Raw genomic sequence first — 15,717 nt, forward strand, 5'->3', positions numbered from 1 at the left:
TACATTTTTTTTCAATTTTCCATCACAACAGAAAACAATGTCCAGACAGTTGCTAACGTCAGTTGTCAGTACAATATGTGATCAGACTGCCTAAGATTCAACAGTCAATTATTGAGCAAAACAGTGGAACTGGCCAGTATTTCTTGAACTGATATTTGCTATTATAACCTTCTTTAGTACTTACCTCTTCAATGTGAGGAATATGAAGCTCAGTTTGGATACAGCTTTTTTTCCCTACTAAACCCTTGAATACTGCCAAGATTTAACTGTTCATGTTGTCTCAAATCACTTAGTCCCAGCTTTGCAGTGTATAAGACTGTTTAAAGGCATCATTTGTCAAAAATTCTACCCATATGGAAGTCATTTCCTTTTCTTCACAACAAATTTTATAGCATCATAGAATATCCTGAGTAGGAAGGTACATGGCTGCACTCAGATCTATTCATTCTTCATGTTTCAATTTTTCTCCAGTAAACATGTTCTCTTGATGTTTACAGAATTTTACATACTCATCAGTTTTTCATGAACACAAAACTACATGCAGTGCTCCAAGAGCTTATATAACATAATATTTTCAGGAGTAAAGGGTAGAAATATACAAACATTTGTTATGCCTTACATTTATAGTGGCTTAGGTAAATTCAAGAATAAAATCTAGCCCTGTGAAATGCCCCTGTAGAACAGCTCTTCATGTGTGTTCATTGTCATTAGAAATTTTCACACTGCATTTAGAAAGATTCTATCAAATCATGTTCAAAAGTGTCATTATAGGTTTGAAAAAACTATCTTGAATCTTACACCCAATTCCCTATAGTCACCAGCCAAAGTAACAATCAGAACATGCATTCCATAGGAAAATCTGACTAAATTTAAGAACTCCAAATGTTAGCCTTTCCTTCTGATGTCAATCCAGTTTCAGAGATCTTGCTGCTCCATTTATGTACAACTTAATGATTGGGGAACAAGGGAAAAAATTCATTGCACATTTTTCTAACATATTTATATCTATTTTTAATATCTGCATATTTTTATCATGAAACTGCACTACATGCTATACAGGAATTAGTTCCACTAGATATGAGGACGTGCTGTTCACTTGTAGTAAGTCTGAAACTCTCCCAACTACAATTTCAACAGAAGTGAGCGGAATATTCCACAGAATCACAGAACAGTTTAGGTTGGGAGAGAACTCTATAGGTCATCTGATTCAACCCCTACTTTGCCCAGGTGGCCAAGAGGGCAACAGCATCCCGGCCTGCATTAGAAATAGTGTGGCCAGCAGGAGCAGGGAGGTGATCATCCCTCTGTACTCATCACTGGTGAGGCTACACCTTGAGTATTGTGTTCAGTTTTGGGCCCCTCACTACAAAAAAGACATTGAGGCCCTGGAATGTGTCCAGAGAAGGGCAACAAACCTGGTGAGGGTCTGGAGCACAAGCCTTATGGGGAGCGGCTGAGGGAGCTGGGATTGTTTGGTTGGGAGAAGAGGAGTCTCAGAGGAGACCTTATTGCACTCTACAACTTCCTGAAGGGAGGTTGTGGTGAGGAGGGGTTTGGTCTCTTCTCCCACGCAACCAACAGGACCTGAGAAAATGGCCACAAGTTGTACCAGAGGAGGTTTAGGTTAGACATAAGAACTTTTTCTCTCAGAGAGTGGTCAGGTAGTGAAATGAACTGCCCAGGAAGGTGGTGGAGTCGCTATCCCTGGCAGTGTTCAAGAGGCATCTGGATGAGGAGCTAAGAGATCTGGTTTATTAGCTTGTGGTAGCAAAGGTAATGGGAGGATGGTTAGGCTAGATGATCTTGCAGGTTGTTTCCAACCTTACGGTTCTATGAGTCAAGGCAGGACCACCAAGAACTAGTTGCCAACAATCACATCTAATGGCTTTGGAAGATCATGGATGAAGACTGCACAGCCTCCCTGGGCAACCTGTTCCAGTGCTCAGTTAGAACTGAATCTCCTGACAGGCAGGCCGTCCTGTATTTCATCTGGTGCTCACACCACTGGAAACATCCTGAATCTACTTTATTTATGCGCACACATACATCTCTTCACATATTTGTTCTGTTAGCTGAAATACGCTGTAACCAGTTTATAAAAGCCAGCCTAAACTGACCAGAGATTATCACATACTGAGAACATTCATCATATTCAATATTGCAAATGTGGCCTATGCTCATCCAGGAATTTTCCAACAAAAGACATATATAAGTTAGAAAATACTGCTATGTCAAAAATGAAAAATTCCATCGGAATTTTTCCATGGCATTTCTCATCTCTTACCAAAGATGAAGTAACTCCACTCTTACAGCAAAGCAACAGTAATATGAAAAAAAGACCTTTGTACTTTCATATGTTGTACCAGAAAAATCTCTCCCAAATACACTAGCCGTTCTACTTTGTATAAACAGTTACATATTTACTGGACTGGATAGGAAAAAAGACAAATGATCCAGAAGTCTAATTCAGATTATGAACTATTCTTGTTGAGATCTACAGACTACTGACCAAAATACGATGAGGAAATATTTCCACTAAAAGTGTTGTATTTCTCACTTACAGGTATATGTATTCCACAACATACTGTTTGCTGCTCAGTAAGCAAAGAATAATCTTCCACAAATTGTGAGACACGAAAGAGAAAATGACTGAAATAATTCAAATAAGATATTTGAGATTTCAACCAAGAAAATTTAAATTACCTTTTATTAAAAGGGTTGGTTTGGGGGTTTTTTTTGTTTGTTTTTTTGTTTTTTTTAAACCGGCTTCTTATTAATTTTGTGCTATATGGGTACTTTCCTTCCCATTCCATAACATTTTCTAAGTACTTCTTAAAGTACTAGTAAATTTAAAAAAAAAAAAACAAAAAATCTACTGTTCCAGTAACCATGGAAGGCTTCCTCTCACATGGATAATTTGATTATGGATATAGATCAGAGGACAGGCCAGCAAAAGTGACGTCAAATTCCACAGTAAGAATATGCAACAAATCCGTCTAGAAGAAGAGGTGGTAAATGAATCCACCTTTAGACAGCTAGAGGATGTCCTGTGGATGTAAACCCTGGTACTTGTGAGTGGTTTTAACTATGTCAGTATCAGCTTGAAGGACAATGGTTTGGTCTTAAAGGAAGACCTCCTCAGAGCACAATAGAACATTCCAGAGTGTACCAAGGAAGAAATCAATCTTGGCTGAACATGGATTTCCAGACTGAGCTCAAACATTAAGAAAAAATATACAGAAGACAAAGGAGTGGATAGAACATTGAAGATAAATGAAGAGACATTTCCCAAGCATACAAGGATTGATCTCAAAGCTCAGCCAAATTTGAGACTACTGAGAAATGTAAAGAGTGAGAAGAACTCTTTTAAGTACATTGGCAGTAACAGGAAGGGTGGGAAAAATGGGGGTCTGCTGGTCAATGGAGCAGAGAACTTAGTGATTAGAAGAATGGCCAAGATATTCATCATCTTCTCTTAATTTTCACTGGCTAATTTCATTGAAAGACTGGTTTTTATCATCATCTTCAAGAGGTCATGGAAACCCTGGCATCAGACTGGAAAATAAAGGCAAGAAACATAGCTGTCTTTAAGAATGGCAAGAAAGAGGATTCAGAGAATACAAGTCCAGTCAGGCTAGCCTCAGTGGGAAGGGTATGGAGCAAAATCCTTCCAGAAGATGGCTGCTCACAAGGAAGTAAGTGTGACTTGGAACAGCCAGCACGAATTTACCACGGAAAAAAACATGCTTGATTATCCTGACTGCTATTCATGACAAGATAACTGTAATTTGCTTGTATTCAGCATTGGTGAGAGAATATCTGGAGTATTATGTCTGATTTTTGGCTCCCTCATTTATGAAAGACATCGACATACTGGAATGAGGTCAGTGGTGTGCCACCAAGAAGATTAGAAACATATGTTAGAAACACAGACTATAAAGACAGAAGCTGCAAAAACAGGATCTGTTCAGCCATAAAAACAGAAGGCTAAGGGGAGATCTTGTTGCTGTTAACAGTTACCTAATGGAAAGTTGTAAAGCAAATGGACCCAGACTATTGTAAGTACAGGGACAAGATAACAGGTGAAAGACAGTTTGGAGCTCAACGAATTCCAGTTCTACATAAGGTAAAGAGGATAAAGAGGAGGATCAGGGAGTCCTAATGCTCAGACAGGTTGACAAGAAAGTTTCTGGAATTTTGGTCTATGGAGATACTAGAAATTCAGCTTCATGAGATCCTGGACAGCATTACCTATTTGGCACTACTTTGATCATGAGCTTGGGCAATTGTTCTTTCTGTGTCCATTTGAACACAACTTACTCTAAGATCCTACATAATTTAATGCAGCAACATCATAGGCAGCATTATCCAAGCAAGCTAGCAGTACCAACCCATAACTTGCAATAGGTATTGCTCAGGCTTACAAACCAATTACAGGATATGTCCACACATTTACACATTCATATGTAAGTGAAGGCAAGATTACACTGCCCATGTGCTGAGCTGTCCTGAATTGAAGCTTTAATTTAAAAAAATCTTTCTTAATATAAAGTTCTGCCCTAGTTTAAAGGGCAAGTGAACAGTGAGTGTGAGGGGCTTGCATGGAGTTGTACGGTACAGGATACAGAAAGGAAGATACACGGTGTGGAATACCCTGATCCTCTACAAACATATTAGTCATAAGAATAACTAGATTAGCCAGATTTAATATCAAAATTCTTCCTTGAGAAAAGGGCTGAAACTTCTCAGACTACTAACACAATATCATGCTTTCCTGTACTTTTAACATAAATCCTTATCTCACAATTTGTTGTTTTCTTTATGTAAGCAGTGGGCTTGATTTGGCATTAGGAAAAGGTATTACTATGAACATTCATTAAGAACATATCAAAAATTCACAAAAGGCAAATATATGTCAATGTCAAATATTGAAGTATCTCTTGTACAAGGATTTATGACAAAACCTTTGTTTCAGCCTTGCCCTTTTCAACAGGTAATCATTACACACTGTGATGTTAGATAATAAACAAAATTATTATTTACTGTGCCCTACCCTGTGTCTTCATTATATTCTAAAACACCCTAAAGCAGTGACAGTATGAAGCATGTGACCTACTTACTGCAGTTTGTCTGGCTGTTTCTCATCTCACAGAGAGAAGTTCCACACGGATCAGGACAGGAAGTACATCTCTGGTCTCCCTCCTGACAGAGGGTTTGACCTGAGAAAAATAGAAATTTACTATTCTAAAGTTGTACCAAACTAATAAAGAAGACTGAAGCATTGTGATGTGAAAATACAGAGACTCATAACAATTTATTATTTTTTTTTACATAGTTGAATAAGTACCCTAAAGCACTGAAGTGCAGTAAGGAAGAATAAGGAAGATAAGTGTGCAAAACAATCCGAATGTCACTTTATCCCTGTCCTCAATATGATAACTTATATTCCCAAATCCTGACAGAGATGTATGGAGCTCCGAAAGCCATCCATCATGATCTTGCCTGCAGCAGAGCATGAAAGGTTATGTAAATTGGATTTCGAAGAGAACAATAGATACTAATTAAAAGAATGCTCTCAGGAAATTATTCTCCAGTGCCAGACAGTTGATCTTTCTCTCATTTCATGATTGTTTTGGTGGACAATAAAACTATCCTAAAAAAAAAAAAAAAAAAAAATTGGCAGAGATGAAGCTTTGTTGCCCATCTTTGGTAATAAAAAATAATTATAAAAAAAATATTATACCCCAAAAGATGGATGTTACCATAACCAAAACCAGTACTTCTAAAAGTTTATGAACAAAATTCCTGGATAGTTAGCTTCTTTAACAAACTCTTGGCTTTCCATCTGTCTCATAGTTTCTTTCCAAGTCATTAAATTTGCTCTTCCAAATGAGTCTTGCAAAATTAGTAATTTATTACTCACGTACACATAGACTGAATAGTTTTGATTTTATCATTTCATCCTCCTTTGAATGGTTTACTGCAACAATTGCTTAGTGTTTCTACTGTATTCATGCCATGAACATTAGTCTCTTATTACTTCCTTACACAGCGGATACAGAAGATGCTAAAAGAAGATGCTATCCCAAAGAACTGATGCTGCAGTTATATTTTTCCTAATTCTGTGGGCTTACTTTCCTTCATAAATGGCTTATATCAAAATAATGCAAATACATTCTGCTGTAGCAATCGACTAGGAGAATTTGATTGCAAAATGGAACTTGAAAGGTAAGGAAAAATCTTCTTATTGCTACAGCTATCATGAATCTCCACATTAAAATTCATTTTAAAAGTTTGTTTCATCTCCTTCTTATCCTATGATGGAAGATTCTCAACAACTTAAAACTCCCTGTTCTACAATGTAGACTCTTCTGATCATAGCACAGCCAATAATGAATTTCTATAAACACATTATCCTGTGTTTTGAGGGAATCACAGAACCAGCTGTGAGTACATTCATATTAGATTTCTATTTTCACAGAATGAATGACAGAAGTAATGTTAATAGATGCCATACCTTACCTTTTCAGAAGGAAATTTAATTTCCCTGAGGCATGTAGAGAAGGAGACTGTTTTTCTCATTTGGACATAGATAAAGCAATGTTAGTTTGTAATCCCTATATGCATATCTTTGTACTGTTACACAATGTCCTTGTATCCTTATTCAGACAAGTGGCAATATATCAGTATCTTGAATTCACATTTCTATGTTGATTTCTCATATTCGTTGCGCTTGTAACAAAATGACTATTCCAGATCACTGTAGTCCTAACTTCACTGCTTCTGTTAGACATTTCAGGTTTTTAACTTACACTAAATACAAAAAGTTCTCTGCTTCATATGCACTAAGACATTTTCTCTAGTTGCTGAAATCAACTGCATACGCACAGATGTATGTAATGCAAAAGGAAGTTACAAACTATAATTGTCCAGCTTTTACATGGACTGTGCAAGGAATTAAAGAAGTCCATATATTCTCAGAAAAAATTAGGATGTGATTGCTTAAAGGAAGATTTCTGCTTTATGGAATATTGCAAAATATCAGCCAGAGCTTTCTGCATTTCATGAAGTACATAAAGGAAAAGAAGCAAACCTTCCACATTAAAAACCTTTGAGCACTGCAATTTAATGCAAAATGGAAAACTCTTTTAGTATACAGTGAGATTATTGACTGCATAATTATCACATCTTTCTAGTCCTCTGCATTTAGCATCTTTGATTTTACATCTGCTCATTATATCCCCTCAAAAAAAAAAAAAAAAAAAAATAATTAACAATTTCTTAAATATCCACAGAAACAAAAAACAATGAGAATCACATTACTAACTTCTATGCCAGATCATGCATCAAAGTGTCAGTGAAATTCTCTTTTACTAGCAACAAATAAATTTAAGAGGCTCAAGCTGGGTGGATTTTAAAAGTTGGAGCATGTCTGCTTCAAGAATGTTCTGAATAGTTTTGTACTCCCCATTTTATCTCATTCTTCTATGTGTTTCTCTCATATTAAAAATGATCATTTCTTTATCAGCCAAGAGAACGAGAGACTTGAAGATATTATAGAATAAAACTGAGGATGGACATCAGGAATGATGAAGAACACATCTGAGTATTTTGTGAAATTAGGCAGTCAGAAATAAAGACAAAAATTCATCCTTGGTTTTTAGATTGCCACAGTCCAATCTGAAAGAATTTCCTGCAAGACTTTTTTTCATTATATTTTCACTAATTATTGAGACGAATTACGATAATTTGTATACCTAAGATTCTCTTTTGGAATGGTTTAAACTAGAGTAGAAAGATCTCAAAATATAACAAGAGGGAGCTGAGTAGAAAGGATTTCTCAGATTGGTTCCTAAGGAAATAAAGCTTAGGAAATCATGTAGTGTAGCTATCTTTTGAATAGGCTGTCCTAATTACCACTATGTCTGAAAGCATTGAAGTTTTCTAAAAGAACTAAATTCCATTGTTTCTTAAAAATAAGTAATAAGAGAAATACATTAAAGATTATTTCACTGAAAGAAAAACTGCAATTTGAAGCTTTTCCAGAATCAAGACAATTACATGTGAACAATACCTTAAAATGCTAAAATCGTGACAATCAAATGTATTTCATGATAAAATTATTTGGAGAATCATATTTCAGGGTTTCAGAAACAGCTTTCTTTCCTTTCTTTTATACATTCATTCACTATACTGAAAACTTAATTCTCATATAGTATCTTTTAGCCACATCAGTGCATTTACTAAAACCTCTTTTCTTTGACTCACATATTCTGATGCAAATAAGATTTTCTTGAGAAGGTTCCTCCCCATATGATACAAATTCCTCGGTTATCACTTTCTAACCACTTCATGCAAAGTGGGTACATATTCTTTATTTCAATAAACAGCTAATCAATCAGGTAACCAAATGCTATGATAAAAATATCACCTCAATTCTATCAATCTTTTAATATTTGTAAAGATTAATAATGACTAACAAATTTGTGAAAGCAGAGGCCTGACAGCTTTGAGAAGTGTTATCTGAAAGGCAAAGTCTACTTGACAGACAGTTTTAGCTAATGACTCTTTAGGAAACAGACAGTGCAGGCTCAGTAAGAATAAAATGAGGTATAACCTTACTTTCACTGCAGTTTTCTTCATCACTTCCATCTTTACAGTCATTATCTCCATCACACTTGAATGCACTAGGAATGCACTGTCCATTTTTGCACTCTACCAGACCCTGACTATGACAAGCTGGAAAAAAAAAAAATGGAATCCTGATCATCAATTAATAAAGGACTCAATTATTTTGAACATCACAGTGAAGTAAATTTAGAAGGAGCTGATATGCTGCTTTGTACCAAAAGTCACTAAGCAATGTTCATCATGTGTAGGACATGTCTCAATAACCTACAGCTGAGCTTTAATTACAAGAACTGAAACTGTATGTGTCACATACTAGCAACAGACAACAGACTGAGATGAAGGCTCAGCTGTTTTCAAGAGAAAAAAAAAAACATTTTTCTGGATATAAAAATGTTGCCTTTTTCCCCCCCCCCCCCCCCCCCCCCCACACACACACATATTTCCATACCTAGATTAGTTTCTTAGATTCTAGACAAAACTGTACAATACTGATTGAAAGACCAAGCACTGAAAGGCAGCAAGATACTAGAATCAAAAGCTGCATAACCATGTGCTTTATGACAACTTTATTCATATTAAAACACTAACTGGTTCTCCAATACTTGGTTTTGCAAACTGAATCACTATTCTTGTAGAAATCTTGTGCAGGTATACAGCTGTTATACATTGTTAAAGCAGACAGAAATCACACAAGGTATGATAAATAGTATATAAGCATACCATAAAGCTGTAACAAACTCCAAATACCTACAGTTAAAGAGCACATATGCTTTCATTCATTATCATTACCAGGAACACCACAATTAACTAAAGAATAATCTGTAACTGACAAAAAGCTGAAACACAGGGCCATTCTGGTACTTCTCAACCTTACTGACAAACATTCAATTTGCTGCAACCAGAAAAATCATCAGCTAATTGCAAAATTGTGGACTCAAACATACTTGTGATTTTGCCTTACAAGCAGTATATAGGAGTACTTCTCATCTTAGATTTTTATTTTGATTCTTACAGAAAAACAAAAAAAACTCATTTAGACATTAAGAGAACTTACAGCAATTGATTTCATCTGATTTGTCTATACAGTCATGGTCACCATCACATACCCAGTCAGCTGTTATACATCTTCCATCTCCACACTGATGATCAGTCATTGGATTACAATCTAAAAATAAAATAAAACAAAATAAAAAGTAAAAATCAAGACCAAAACAAATAAACCATAACTGGAGAATAAGCTACGATATGGATAATTTCTGTTAGTGGACAATTAATTGTTCTATGCATATAGGCTATGCCATTATACAAGGAAATCACAGCGAAAGCTTTATACTCCTTCAGGTGTTTAATTTTTATTTTTGCAGATTAAGGTTACGTATGTTCCGAATTCTACTTAGTAAATTCTACTTAGATAGTGATGCATTCATTCCTTCTCTCAGGTGTATCCTGAGAGAAACCACATCTCAGTTGTTTCTATTTGCAAATAAACAAAATTCTAAGATATGTCAGGTTAATTTTAAAGAACTTCAGATTTCCCATCGCATGCAAAAGTTTGCCATCAAAGAAAATTATTCCCTACATGAATTTTTTTTTTGTAGGAAATTAAAAAAAAAATAACATTACTTAACTGACTTATTTGGCACTAAATCAGAAACCATTATGTTTTTGCATACAACCAGAATTTTCCTGAAGAATGATCTAAAATAAAAATATTTCAATCTTTTTGCTCTTTTAATTAAGTGCTTCCCCAAACAAATAGAAAATCATTTAATTTGGTAGGCTGATATAAGGAAATACACATCATTAAAAATGTTTGATAGGCTTAAAGGAATAATAATTATCTAGCTATACCTGCATTTTAGCTTTGGTGTCACAATTATTCTAAGTATGAAAAGTAAAGCATTGACTAAATAGACATTTTAGACCATTTCAGCCAGTAGAGGTACAGTTGTAAAAATCCAGCAGTTTAAGAAGGAAATGTTCACAATTTATATTATAAGCAGAAGAAACCACCTCCACTCTGAAACCAGAGGAAGCCACAGCTCTGGCTCTGTTAGTATATGTTTTAGTAATGTTACCATGCTAGCCTTGATCACAAGCTTTTTTACAAAGCCTGGTGCACAGACAGAGTAAATTCTTCCTTGTCCACAGCATACCGTGGGGACTTACAATTAAAGAATTGCTCACAAAGTACTCATAGGGTAATATTTAAGGATTAAGGTAAACACTTGGCCATATGCATAACGTATATTAAATAATATAATGCAATCATAAATTATGAAGTTCAAAATACCTTGGAAATACAGACAAGTTTGCAGTGAAATGAATTTGTATCATTTAAGTCCAGCAACTGTTGTTCTAGTTTGTGATTAAGTCCCCAACTCATGGCCAAATTGGGTAGGTTCATTTATATGAACTATTTTCTTCAGCCAGTAAAGCTATTCTGGTTGACTTCACACCACAATAGATAGGGAATACAGACATAGTCCTGCCTGCCACATGTCCCTTCAATCTCTTTTATAGCCTGTACAAAAGGTTAGATCTTAAATTGTATCTCAATATAAAAATGGTAGGAGTGAGATTAATAATTACTAAAGCCTTTAATCAAAGCAGATTGATGAAAGAGAACACAAAACAACCAATGCCAACTGAAAGTAATGAAAAGCCCTTGAGTATTTTTAACCAGAAGAAGAAATATAAAAGCAAACTCAAATAAAAAATGTATTCTGATTTTTAGTTTCAAAATTCTCTGTTTTTCCTATAAAAGTAAAAGAAAAAAATATGAAAATAATATTTCAACTTTTAAAGAATTATTTTAAATTTTTAAAGAACTATTTTGAAGTTAACAGTTTTTCTCAGGTACAATACTAGGAACATAAGCTAGAAAGAAAATAAGGCTTTCAAAATTTTCAAATATGTATGTATGAAGATTATTCTTTCTTATGGCAAAGCATTCTTCACCTATGAAAATAAACATGAGGAGAATGACAAACATATTGAGGCAGAATTTACAAAGCCAATTCAAAACAGAATTCAAAAGAAGTATAACTTCTTTCATCAAAATATGCAAATTTACAATGAAGCTTATGTAAGAACAGTTCAGATCTGAAACTGCTGGCATCACCAGTGTTTACCCTCTTATGTTTTCCTTTAGTCTCAGCCAAATTCAGCCAAGCTAGAAAGAGCAACCGTAACATCTTGAATTAGTTAAAGAGACTTCAGAGCCTTCAGGGATTTTGGATGAGGTACACACAAAAGCAGTGTTTTCCTTTATCCTTCCAGTTGCAGAGAATGATACTGGGGAAAAAACAAACAGACTTGACACATCAGCACCTGACTCTAAAGCTGGTGTCACTGGCAGAATTTGGGTTTTTTGTTTTGTTTTGTCAGGGAATGGTTACAAAGTGCCAGGCCTTCTGGTTCCTGCTTGGCTACACTTTCCTCAAAGGAAGATTTGAAAGATCGATTCCTAGTGAGGTTTTTTTTCTGCTCCACAGTATGCTGAGCATGAGTACCTTTTAGCACAATTTGAAATGTTTCTACTCTAATGCGTGCAGAATGAGGAGTAAGCAAGAAGTTTTCATTCAGTCCCAGAGCTATAACATTATTGCATAAAGGAGACTTGGAGGGAAGAGTCCTACAACTCATGTGCTGTGATGGACAGCTGTGATAGGCTTTTCAGAAGGGATAGGAAGGGCAAGAGAAGCAGATGGTTGGCATAGTATGCAATGGGAAGGTTGGTCTGTATGGTACTTGTCATCACTGATTACACTGTTGAGAGTCTCTGGATAAGGATTAAGGATGAAAAAAAAACAAAGTGGATGTTGTACCGGGACTCTTCTGTGAACAAACCCAGCCAGGATGATATAATCAATGAATTATCCTATAAGAAATTAAAGGATATCTCTAGATCAACTGCCTTTGTCCTTATTGGTAATTCAGCTTCCAAGACTTTAACTGGAAATATCTTGCAGCTGACACAAACAGGTACAGGAAATTCTTGACGCACATTGCAGATAAATTCTTGGTACAGGTACTAAGGGAACCAACTAAGAAAGATGACATGTAGTTTGTAAACAAAAAGGGTCTTGTACACAAAATGACCATGAAGTAGTGGAGTTTCAAATCTTTGGTGACTTACAAAACTGCTACCAAAACTTTGACAGAGGGTATGGAAAGAGAAGACTTCATGCTTCTCAAAGAAATAATTAGTAAGTTCCCTGGGAATCTGCTTTTGACATACTAAGATTCATAAACGAAGGTCACATTCAAAGAGCCACCTCTAAAAGCATAGAAAAAGGCAATTCCAGTAATTCAAAAATCAAGTAGGGTAGAAAGCCTGGTTGGCTGAGCAAGGACCTCCTTTTAGAACTCAGTCAGAAAAGGAAAGTGTACAGGCATTGGAAGCAATGTCAGGGAACAGGAGAATACAGATACATTGTTTGCCATTGTAGAGACAAAAATTCATGCAGCCAAAGATAACTTAGAATTGAAACCAAACAGTATTGTAGGGGACAAAAAGAAGAAATTTTTAAAGTATGTTAAGAGCAAAAAGAAGATCAAAGGTGACATTGGTCCATTACTTTATGAGGTTTGACACTTCACAAATAGGGACAAAGATAAAGCAGAGACATTTAATGCCTTTTTCATCTCTGTATTCAACACTAGTGATGGACCTTGTGACCCCCGAGATGGAGAACCGTGACTGGGAGAATGGTAAACTCCTAGCTGAACTTGTGCAGGATTTGCTGTTCCAGTCAAATGCACATAAGTTTATGGGCTACAAGGGGATTCATCCAAGGACACTGATGGATGTGGCTTATTAGGAGACCTCTCAATGCAGTCATTGATCATAGTCAGTACAGGTTAACCAGGGGAAAGTCCTGCTTAAATAACATAATTTTCTTTTGTGACAAGACAGAGAGTGGTCAGGTGCTGGAATGGTCCACGCAGGGAGGTGGTGGAGTCGCTGTTTCTGGCAATGTTCAAGAGGCATCTGGGTGAAGAGCTGCGAGATATGGTTTAGTTAGCTTGTGGTAGCAGTGGTAATGAGAAGATGGTTGGACTAGATGATCTTACAGGTCATTCCCAACCTCCCAACAGCTCCCAACAGCTCCCAATCCAACAATAATAATACAAATTCCATGATTCTGTGACAAGCCTATTCATTTATTTGACCTGGGGAAGCAAGCAGATATAATCTCTCTCTTTTTTTGCTGTTGTTGTTAATTTCAATAAAGCTTTCAATACAGTCTCTCACAGTATCCTTCTGGACAAAATGTCCAGCATACAGCTAGACAAGTACACAATACAATGGATGAACATTTGGCTGACAGATAGGCTCAAAGGCTTATACTAAATGGGTTTACATCTGTCTGCAGACCAGTTAATTGTGGGATACCCCAGAGTTCCAATTAAAGTTTTTATAACTGATCTGGACACAGTAGAAGAGACTGAGGAGAGGTCTCACGTCAGCCTACAGCTTTCTCATGAGTGGGGTGGAGGAGCAGGCACTGATCTTTTCCCTCTGGTGAAAGCAGCAGGACCTGAGGGAACAGCATGGAGCTGTGTCAAGGGAGGGTAAGATTAAGGATTAAGAAAAGGTTCTTCACTAAGAGGGTGGTCGAGCACCGGAATAAGCTCTCCAACATCATGGCACCAAGCCTGCCAGAGTTCAAGATTTGGACACTGCTCTCAGACATGCGGTCTGAATTTGGGGTGGTCCTCTACAGAGCCAAGAGTTGGATTCAGTGATCTTGCATCCAGATGTGGAGTCCTCAGTACAGGAGAAACATAGACATGTTGGAATATGCCCAGAGGAGGGCCAAAGAAATGCTCTAAGGGATGGAGCACTTCTCCTACAAGGGCAGGCTGAAAGAGCTGGGGCTGTTCAGCCTGGAGAAGAGAAGGCTCCAAACTGACTTGATAGCAGCCTTTCAATATCTGAAGGGGAGCAACAGAAAAGAAAAGGATTGCTTTTACTTAGCTCTAAAACAATAGCAATAGAATATCCTACTCTTTTATTATCAATACTGCCAGATATATCTTTTTTTTTTTTTAATGAGAAAAGCATAAAAATTCTATTTACCACAGTTCTGTTCATCACTAAGGTCTCCACAGTCATCGTATCCATCACAAACAAAGGTATAATTGAGGCATTTTCCTGTGTTACAATGAAATAAATCATCACTGCAGTCTGCAAAACAAAGTTTTGTAAAATGTTAACATGATAATGGAAGGGCTTCTTATAAAACACAAACTATGGAATGTATTGATTTAAACAAGACTAGACAGAGTTATCATCTTATTTACAGGTCTGCAGCATGTATCAGTTTACTAGTTCATTATAATCTAATATAAAGGTAAAAGAAAAATCATACACATTTTTAGACACATTTACTTTTGTTTCTACCAATAGTTTTCTGTCTGTATGATCAATACCAATGGGTGATACAAGTCCTTGTACCATAAGAAGTGTATTTTATTTCTCTTGCTCTTCTTTCATCTTCCACAAACTGGTAAACACAAGGCAGTCATCTGGGAAAAATTTTGTAAGACAGTAAGAGAGTACTCAAAATGTTTTCAAGCTGTTGAAGGAAATGAATTATGAAAAATACTAAGGAACTGGAACATTTTGTTCTGGTTACAGATTCCATCGTGGTAAGCAAGGAAGGAATCAGATGAGATGGGAGAAAACTGAATGTCATTTCAATCTTGTTGACCAAGATGATCATGACAAGATTTCAAGGCACAGATTATTTGACTGCAGGTTATGTCTGAAGGCACTGTAGAATGCCTCTTCCAGTAATAAATGCACTGTTAGGAATTAATGACTAATAAATTAAGGAATATGTTGCAAGATGGGAAGAAATCAGAGTGTACATTGTTTCCAGAATGATAATTATACCCAAAATCTCACCATGACCACATGTTCAAGGCTAAAACACGTTCAACCATTTTGAAATTCACAGTCAACAACTTTATGACGAAATGTGTTAATTCTCACTGACATCTTCTACATCATTATCATTTGTCTTGAGCACAAACCTGACACGAGTTATTGAAGACCTTGTTTTTTCAGTAGCT

General features: G+C 36.2%; 1 protein-coding gene across 2 annotated transcripts in view; it reads right to left on the reverse strand.

Moving 5' to 3' along the window:
• Nucleotides 1-15,717, reverse strand: part of CORIN (corin, serine peptidase) — a 124,325-nt gene that overhangs the window by 37,407 nt on the left and 71,201 nt on the right. The window contains exons 7-10 of one of the 2 annotated variants that reach the window (XM_052681918.1): nucleotides 14,720-14,827; nucleotides 9,686-9,796; nucleotides 8,623-8,739; nucleotides 5,121-5,219 (exon numbers count right to left, since the gene is read on the reverse strand). In XM_052681918.1, the coding sequence (XP_052537878.1) occupies nucleotides 5,121-5,219; nucleotides 8,623-8,739; nucleotides 9,686-9,796; nucleotides 14,720-14,827 (435 nt within the window). The remainder of the gene's footprint in view (nucleotides 1-5,120; nucleotides 5,220-8,622; nucleotides 8,740-9,685; nucleotides 9,797-14,719; nucleotides 14,828-15,717) is intronic. The other variant, XM_052681919.1, reaches the window with a different exon arrangement.

This window comes from Tympanuchus pallidicinctus, unplaced genomic scaffold (assembly GCF_026119805.1).
Source record: "Tympanuchus pallidicinctus isolate F22 unplaced genomic scaffold, pur_lepc_1.0 scaffold2, whole genome shotgun sequence".
Lineage (NCBI taxonomy): Eukaryota > Metazoa > Chordata > Aves > Galliformes > Phasianidae > Tympanuchus > Tympanuchus pallidicinctus.